Source organism: Pleuronectes platessa, chromosome 24, assembly GCF_947347685.1.
Source record: "Pleuronectes platessa chromosome 24, fPlePla1.1, whole genome shotgun sequence".
NCBI lineage: Eukaryota > Metazoa > Chordata > Actinopteri > Pleuronectiformes > Pleuronectidae > Pleuronectes > Pleuronectes platessa.
Window position 1 is genome coordinate 1,578,159 of NC_070649.1, and position 9,514 is coordinate 1,587,672.

At 50.9% G+C, this 9,514-nt stretch overlaps 1 protein-coding gene across 1 annotated transcript; it reads left to right on the plus strand.

Moving 5' to 3' along the window:
• The first annotated feature begins 294 nt into the window (after nt 1-294).
• On the plus strand, nt 295-9,514 carry atp7b (ATPase copper transporting beta). Its single transcript, XM_053417489.1, has 21 exons — nt 295-530; nt 2,490-3,261; nt 4,047-4,283; nt 4,373-4,536; nt 4,607-4,768; nt 4,850-4,923; nt 5,035-5,218; nt 5,451-5,684; nt 5,755-5,846; nt 5,923-6,050; nt 6,121-6,275; nt 6,367-6,501; nt 6,624-6,818; nt 7,193-7,375; nt 7,472-7,655; nt 7,739-7,879; nt 7,960-8,102; nt 8,189-8,392; nt 8,475-8,592; nt 8,705-8,807; nt 8,889-9,514. The coding sequence occupies exons 1-21, from the start codon at nt 366-368 to the stop codon at nt 9,154-9,156; spliced, it is 4,041 nt and encodes a 1,346-aa protein (XP_053273464.1). The 5' UTR covers nt 295-365; the 3' UTR covers nt 9,157-9,514.

Sequence of the window (9,514 nt, forward strand, 5' to 3'; positions counted from 1 at the left end):
TGAAGTTTGAAAGACTATAATGAAGGAAGCCACAACCTTCTTGATTTCTGAGCTGGATCCAGTTTCACTTCCGGCTCCTGTGCACTTCACCTGTTTATGGTCTGAATGACAATCCAGTGAAACTTGAATCATGTGATTAAAACCCTCTATCCCGGTGACCCCCTCCTCATCCAACACCCCACACTTGAGACACCCGAGCGCGCGCACTCGCTCTGCGCCTCACCGTTGCGCACCGTGCCATTGCGCATTGTGCCATTGCGCACGGCTCCGCGCTCCCCTCGTGTGTCCCGCGCGCTGCGGACTTTGTCCCTGCGACGTTTGACAGGTGAAGACAAACCGAGCCTCGGAGCAGCTGCGGCTCCAACATGTTTTCACCGAAGTCGCCCAAAACCAGCGGGTCCCGGTTCGAGTCCCCGTTGACGCACGGCGCAGGGGAGCAGATCCGTATGGTTGAATGCGGCTGCGGGCCGGACTGCAGGGGACTCCACACGGCGGCCTGCGTGACGGGACGATGCGCTCCGGACCTTCAGGTACACAGGGACCTCCAGGGGACAGACTGCAGCGCGTGTCCCAGCAGACACAGTCCTCCACAGTCTTATTCTGAAGGACTCGTGTCCACCTCTTGTACTTTGCTCTAGTTTGGCACAGCAGCGACTCTGATGGGAACCTGTTGAGCCACTTGTTTTCTTTTCACACCTTAAGTCCCCAAGCTATTAATCAATGCTTCATAATAGGTTTTAATGTGTAATAAGAAGATAATAGTTAATTTAAGTATCATACACGGAAGCTGCTGTAAAAACTTAAAATTATGTTTTAATAACTTTAATTAAACAGCACCTTTAACACGGGTTGACAGACAAAGACAGAAAACTGGCAATTACATATAATGGATTTAATCTGATAAAAACTATAAGTCATGTAAAAAATGTAAATATAAAAACAGTACGAAGGAGACGACATTACCTCAAACAAATACAAAGCAATAAAACAAAAGATAAAGAGATGACGTCACATAAAGATAAGTCTGTTAAATGTGTTTAAAGAAATGATTTATTGTTATTACTCCACAAAACCATCAGACTGCTCCCAGCGACATTATGGTGTGTTGTAAACCATATTTATTACATATAAAATGATAAACGTTTTCTGTGACATCATGCTCAAGGTCAGAGGACACACATGTAAACATGCACGTACCAAAAATAACTCTTATTTATAAAACCTTGTCTCTTATGAATCATTGGGTCATTAATATTGGATGCAACAGGAAGACGAAGGTGATTTTGAATCTTTAATGAGTCAGAAACTGATCATTTCTGCTGTTCAGTGAGTTTTAATGTCAGTGGACAGAAAGTTTCTGGATCTGGTGAATCGTGTGTAACATCTGTCCTCCAGTTACTGCGGAGGCTGAATGAACGTATTGTTTGAGCTTGTCTGGATCAAAGCCACATACGTGTCCTGTGATCACACAGGTGAGGTCAGTGGGACAGTCAGTGTCCAACAACACGAGGAGACAAGTGTGTTGCTTCAGGAGCATTATATAAACTTTAATTATCTAGTTTTAAAAGTCAGGTTTTCCAGTTTTTTATTTTAATTTAATCTTATCTCTAAAATCCTTTTGTTTGGAGAAGTGTTGCACTTTGAACAGTTGACCAGCGATCGTGAACTCGACTTTCAACATGTCAGTGTGAGTTGTTCTGTAGCACGAAGGCTCACATGGAGACACGGAGATCCAGGTTTCACAGGTCTGATTGGGGTTGTGGGTTTGAGTCCCATCTGGAGCGATTTACAGCTTTTGACCTGGACAAAATCTCATCTGACAACAACATGAACTTCCCGAGACGTGGAGAGATGTTTATGAATCCACTTTCCACGATGTGTAAATGTGTTTTATGAACGTGTGAAGAAAAGTGAAAGTAAGAGTCCATCTCGTCTCCTCCGCTCTGTGAGGTACCGGTGATCTTGACCTTAAGCAGAGTCACGTTGTCCAGCTTATGTGGAGGCTCAGTCATGTGGTCTGTGTGTGTGTGTGTGTGTGTGTGTGTGTGTGTGTGTGGGAAGTGTCCAGAAACATTATTTTTCATGTAAGATTCAAGTGTAGATGAGAAGAAAGCAAGTGAATCAACTGACCTGTAATGTAAGTTAAAATATAGACCAATGTCTTTTTTATTTGAGTTCTCTTTACATCAGTTCCAGATGTTCTCTTTGTCCTCGGGATGAAGTGAACAAGTGTAAACAGAGCAGACTTAGTGAACAGGAAATTACAAGTCTTTATTGTGTTTGTTCCTAGCCCACAGACTCACTTATAGATACACAACTATGTGCGTTTACTGTGGGAAAGTTGACAACCTTTACAACAACCGCGTTTGGTTTTGTGACGTTTCCTCAGGGTCAAAGTTCAAGAGTCTGTTTAGGACACAGATAAGCTGCGAATGCATGAATCATGGACCTGACGTCTGATTGCTTCACTTTCCTTTGATTTTTTTTAGGGGAATTGCTGTGATGTTGGGAAACAAGGCCTTGACAACTTGGCCTACGAGTACGAGAGCCCGACTGAGCTCCACCTTCCTCCCCCATCTGCCTCCAGGGTGACGCTGCACCTCCGGGGACTCAGCTCCGAGCACCAGGCCCGGGCCCTCGAGTCCAGAACCTCCGCGCTGAAGGGGGTGCTCGCTATCAGCTTGTCTTTACCCAGGAAGTTAGCCAAAGTGGACTATGACACCTCGGCCATCACAGCCAAGGAGCTGGCCCTGGCGCTCGGGGGCCTGGGACACAGCGTGGAGGCGGCGGTGCAGATCAGGGTGGACGGGATGCACTGCCGCTCCTGTGTTCAGTCCATCGAGGGACATGTCTCTGAGCTGCCAGGAGTCTCAGACATCCAGGTGTCTCTTCAGGACAAAGCAGCTCTGGTCGTGTTTCAGCCTCTTCTTGTCACACAAGAGGAGCTGAGAGACGAGATCGAGGACATGGGGTTCGAAGCCACTCTGTTAACCGTGGACTTGTCCTCAGAGGACATCAGCTGCTGGCAGACGGACGTCTCAACGCCGTCCACTGAGCTCGTGAGCGTGTGGATCGGAGGGATGACCTGTGGCTCCTGTGTGCAGTCCATAGAAGGGAGGATCTCTCAGATGAGCGGGACACTGTCCATATCTGTGTCTCTGGAGGAGGAGAAGGGGACGATAACCTTTGACCCCTGTCTGACGGCGCCGGAGCAGCTCAGGGCGGCTGTCGAGGACATGGGGTTCGACGCATGGCTTCAAGGTATCGACCAATCAGAACGGTTTACTTTTAAATGTCTCACTGAGCCGTGTGGATCAGAGGAGGCGTTGAACTGGTTTTTCAGCTCCTCGTTAGATGCCCTCAAACGAATTCCTCTAATTAAATGATTCATCTACATTCAGGAGAGCTTTGTTCTTTATGGACTTATTGCTACGGACAAAGAATCAATCTGTGAACCAAACACTCCCGTGGCAGCACCGAAGCTCTTTCATGTCCAGTCTGCAGAATGCTGCAGGTCACTGGGGCAACAGGCCACCACTGTTTCCACTGGTTTTCATGGAAACCAGTCAAGTATGCCCTCCACTCGGAGTCAGAGGACTTTCAATCAGCGGCCGGGCCTAATGACTCACGCTGCTCTCGCCAAGACGTGGAATTAACTCAACTTTCATGATTTAATCTCCAGCTTTAAAGGTCGAGTGGGAGGTTTTGGGTTTTAAAGGAGGAAGCTGCAGCTTCTTGTTCACACGCTCATATTTAAGTCTCACCTCAGAGGTTCATTATCTTTCTGTCAATGTGTTGTGAAGGATTCAGGCAAATTAAATCTCTGCTGCTGCTCAATCTGTGGTTTCTTAATCACAGGTTCACATCCCACAATAATAACGAGGATCAAATCTGAATTTCTTTCATTTCTGCAGTGTGCACGATCACTTTATTGCATCTTACTGAGGAAGAAACTATATTTAGCTTGTTGTTATTAAAATTAATGGGGCAGGACGGGTTCATCTCTGTGCGTCCACCTTCAATCATCTCTCCTCTGTTCTCGTCAGAGCCTGTAAAGAGGATCCAGAGTCTTGAAAAGTCCAGACCCGTGACCTCGGGACCTTCTCACCTTCCCGACCCACAGACGCTCCACAAGGCGAGAGCCAGCAACGGCAGCGGATCACAGAGGAACAAACCAACGCGCTCCCCCGATGCTAACGTGCAGAAGTGCTTCATCAGTGTGACGGGGATGACCTGCGCCTCCTGCGTCTCCAACATCGAGAAGAACCTGCTCAAACACAAGGGTAGGTGGGATCACCCAGCCTCCATTGGCTCCTCCTCCTCCTCCCACTATCCAGGGAAGAAGCAGATCTAACAGGAATCCTTCTTCCAGGGATCATCTCAGTGCTGGTGTCTCTGATGGCGGGGAAGGCTGAGGTGAAGTATGACTCGTACGTCACAGACGCCCTCGGAGTCACGGCGCTCATCGAGGACTTGGGCTTCGGGGCCAAACTGATAGAAGACAACGCAGTTTCCCACGGGAAGCTGGACCTCTCAGTAAGTCCTCCACCACAACGTGATCCAGCCCAAACCAGCCTGAGGCTCATTGACCACGGTTCACTTTCAGATAACGGGTATGACCTGTGCATCGTGTGTCCACAACATCGAGTCCAGGCTCACCGCGACCAAAGGGATCCTCGGGGCCTCCGTCGCCCTCGCCACCAAAAAGGCAAAGATCCAGTTTGACCCTGAAGTGCTCGGAGCTCGAGATATCATCAAGCTCATCCAGGTACATCTCACCTGTTGTGTTACATACACACATGATCTTTGTGTAGATCTGTGACAGCAGCGTTGTGGTTTCTCCCTGTAGAGTCTTGGGTTTGAGGCCAGTCTGGAGAAGCCGGGATACAAGGACAACCTCGACCACTCAGAAGAAATTAGACAGCAAGTATCTGTAACTACTTAAACGTTATAGATGATGTGAATATTCTGTTTTTAGAGTTCAGGCTGCATGTGGCTGGTTTCTGTGGGGTCTTATTTGTGGAACGTCTGCAGGTGGAGAGGCTCCTTCCTGCTCAGCCTGGTCTTCGGCGTCCCCGTCATGGGCCTCATGATCTACATGATGGTGATGGACAGTCAGCACAGCCAGCACGGAGGCTCCATGCCCCAGGAGCAGAACCTGCTGCCGGGCCTCTCCCTCCTCAACCTGGCCTTCTTCCTACTCTGTACACCTGTGCAGGTAAGAGACCAGCTGACCTTTCCGTTTTAAATCCAGATCACTTGCTCAGAAATGGTTTGGTTTCCTTTCTGTGAGAGTGTAACTGGGGTCGGGAGCTTCTGCATGAAGGGGCCTTTTGTTTCCTGTGACTGTCAAACTTGGAACGAGTCTGAGACACTGGATAGTTCCTGGCACCTGCCTCACAAACCAGGTTCATCTAAGTCTGCCTTTTCTGTCCCTCCCTTCCCTCCAGATCTTCGGAGGCCGGTACTTCTACGTGCAGGCGTATCGCTCGTTAAAGCACCGCACGGCCAACATGGACGTGCTGATCGTGTTGGCCACCTCCATCGCCTACGTCTACTCCTGCGTGGTCCTGGTCGTGGCCATGGCCGAGCGAGCCAGCCAGAGCCCCGTCACCTTCTTCGACACGCCGCCCATGCTCTTCGTGTTCATCGCCCTGGGTCGCTGGCTGGAGCACGTCGCAAAGGTGGAAAATAGATTCATTTTAAAAAGCACAAAGACGTTTTATAATACTTGATTTGTGGCCATTTCTGCAGAGTAAGACCTCGGCGGCTTTGGCCAAGCTGATGTCACTTCAAGCCACCGACGCCACTGTGGTCACGCTCGGACCCAACCTCTCCATCATCAGGTCAGACTCACGATGCAGAAGGTAAAGATAAGACTTACAGTGTCTGACTGAGAGATAACCAGCTGTGTGGCCTCAGTGAGGAGCAGGTGCTGGTGGAGCTGGTCCAGCGGGGCGATGTCGTGAAGGTCACACCGGGGGGGAAGTTCCCGGTCGATGGGAAAGTGATCGAGGGAAGCTCCATGGCCGACGAGTCCTTGATCACAGGTGAGAGGGGGAAGCAGCTGCAGGGAATCAAAAGACTTCTGTTCTCAACCTGTTGTTTCTGCTCTGTCAGGTGAGCCGATGCCTGTCAGCAAGAAGGTCGGCAGCTCGGTGATCGCCGGCTCCATCAACGCTCACGGTGCTCTGCTGGTGGAGGCCACTCACGTGGGCAACGACACCACTCTGTGTCAGATAGTCAGACTGGTGGAAGAAGCACAAACGTCCAAGGTGAGACACACACGGTCAACTTTAATCTCATCACATTGACCCTGGTGAAGAGGACGTCCCCTGAGCAGGTGTCCCTCTGGTGTGTCCTCAGGCTCCCATCCAGCAGTTTGCAGACAGACTCAGTGGATACTTTGTCCCCTTCATCGTCCTCGTGTCTCTTCTGACCCTCGTGGCCTGGATCGCCATCGGGTTTGTCAATTTTGAAATAGTGAAAGAGAACTTCCCGGTGGGTGCACACTGCACACACACACACACACACACACACACACACAGACAGACACGTGTTTTCATGCGGAGATGATGCTTGGGTCATTGGTTTAAACCCATGTTTGTGTCTCGTCCTCACAGGGCTACAACCAGAACATCTCCAACGCCGAGGTCATCGTGCGCTTCGCCTTCCAGGCCTCCATCACGGTTCTGTCCATCGCCTGCCCCTGCTCTCTGGGCCTGGCAACCCCGACGGCTGTCATGGTGGGCACGGGGGTGGGAGCTCAGAACGGGATCCTCATCAAAGGAGGCGAGCCGCTGGAGATGGCCCACAAGGCAATGCCCCCCCCCCCACTCCCTGATCCTGACGTCTTATTACTGTTATATTTAACTTTATGTTAGTTTACTACAAAGAGAACAAGATGCAGCAGTTTGTAGATTTACATAATAAGCACATATATAAAGATACATGATGGTAAAGAACATAAATGCTGTCAATGTATTTTAATATCTGATCTACGTATCCTTATGAGCTGGTGCCACCTTGTGGCGGCAGACGGTACTGCGTCATCACTGAAACTCTCCTGTATCAGCTCTTTAGGTCACAAACATGAAACCTTCTCTTGCTTCCAGTCTGAATAAATACCTGTGGACTAACTCCACTCATGATGGAGGTGGAGCTGTGACCCCGTGTGTCTCTGCTCCCTCAGATCCAAGTGGTGATGTTCGATAAGACCGGTACCATCACTAACGGGGTTCCCCGTGTGACCCGGGTGCTGGTGCTGTGGGAGATGGCGCGCATGCCCCTGAGGAAGATCCTGGCAGTGGTGGGCACAGCGGAGGCCAGCAGCGAGCACCCGCTGGGCATGGCGGTCGCTAAACACTGCAAAGAGGTGAGAGAGGAGGTCACCCAGATCAGGACTGAGAGTTGTGTGTTTGAAGTGTCTCCAGGTAAATGTCCCTGCTCTCTCTCTATGTGCTCTCCACAGGAGCTGGGCTGTGACGGGCTGGGTTACTGCCAGGACTTCCAGGCGGTGCCCGGCTGTGGGATCAGCTGCCGAGTGTCCAACGTGGAGCATCTGCTGCTGCAGCCGAGTGAGGAGTGTTTCCTGCTTCCAGGCGCCACCACAGACGAGAGCCGCCTGCACCCGGAGCCCGAGGCCCCGCCTGCAGGTCGGAGGCTTCTCACACCTCATCCATCCCAGGCGTCCAGTAGGTTACAGGATATGGTTAAAGTAAAGTTTCCTTGCTTACAGGTCAAGGATTGTTCTTCTCCGTCCTGATCGGGAACAGGGAGTGGATGAGGAGGAACGGTCACCACATCGGAGCAGACGTTGATGCCGCCATGTGCAGCCATGAGACCAAAGGACAGACGGCCATCCTGGTGGCCATAGACGGTGAGAACCTGCAAACCATCAGACTGTGTGCCTGAGCCTGAGTGGTGCCTGGTCTCATGTTGTGTGTGTGTTCCCTGCAGGCGTGTTGTGTGCCATGTTGGCGATTGCAGACACAGTGAAAGCAGAGTCGGCGTTGGCGGTGCACACACTCAACAGCCGGGGCATCGAGGTGGTGATGATCACAGGAGACAACAGACGCACGGCCAAAGCCATCGCTGCCCAGGTGACACACATGATGAGGAAGGATTCATGAACAAACTGATGGAGAATGAGCTTGAACTCAAAGCCCCTGTGCTGGTTTGTCCTCAGGTTGGCATCAGGAAGGTGTTTGCCGAGGTGCTGCCGTCACACAAAGTGGCCAAAGTGCAGGAGCTGCAGGAGCAAGGCCTGCGAGTCGCCATGGTGGGAGACGGCGTGAACGACTCCCCCGCCCTCGCCCGCGCTGACGTGGGCATCGCCATCGGCACCGGGACGGACGTGGCCATCGAGGCGGCGGACATCGTCCTGATCAGAGTGAGTCTGACATGTTTAAACCAAACACACAGTCTAGAGGACATGTTCTATGTGTTGAACCTCCTTCTTCCACTGTGCTCAGAACGACCTGCTGGACGTGGTGGCGAGCATCGAGCTGTCCAGGAAGACGGTGCAGAGGATCAGGATCAACTTCGTCTTCGCTCTCATCTACAACCTCGTGGGAATTCCAATCGCTGCCGGTAAGGAAAGATTAAATACTGAAAATACATGAACGACAAGATACTGGATCAGAACAGAACAGAATCATCGAGGGGCTGTTGCAGATTAACTCTCCTCCTCCATTGGTCCTAGGTGTCTTCATGCCTCTGGGCCTCGTGCTTCAACCCTGGATGGGCTCGGCTGCGATGGCGGCCTCCTCCGTGTCCGTGGTTCTGTCGTCTTTGCTCCTGAGAATGTGAGTCCTGATGAATTCACAGTGAAGGTCTGAACACAGCTCTGTAATCAGAAGAGGATAACAAGCCTCTGTGTCCTCCAGGTATAAGAAAACCCCTGTGGAGCTGTACGAGTCGCGTGCCAGAGGACACATGAAGAGTCTCCGCTCGTCTCAGATCAGCACGCACCTGGGACGGGACGGCCGCCGGCGGAGCCCCAATCTCCCCCCCGCAGCTCGGGACCATCTCAACCAAGGCGGCGCGGTGACCCCCAGCTTCTCCAGCCAGGGAGTGAGCATCAAACCCGTCCAGGATCAGCTGGACCGCTACTCGCTGCTGGACCACGACACCGCGGAGGACCTGATTCTGTAGTCAGGAGAAAAGGGAAGAAGGACTGAGGCCGTCTCGTTCTCATGTTTACAAAAGCAGTGGATTTAGTATTTCTATGTATTTATGTGAAAAAGAGACAAGGATGCTTTCAAAGTGCTCTTTTAATTTGCCGCTTATTCACGTTTAAAATTTGAGAATCTCCGATTTTTCTTCTGAAAATCAAACTCACAGACTCTGACCTCTGACCTCTGAAGCAGTTTTCATATCTGATGACAGGTATGACTCTATTAGAGATCACATGTAAACAAATGTCGTCCCACAGATCCTAAGTTACTGCTTGCAGAATGCACTTATACAACACATGTCAAAGTAAAGCGACACCTTGTCTCTCTGGATGAAA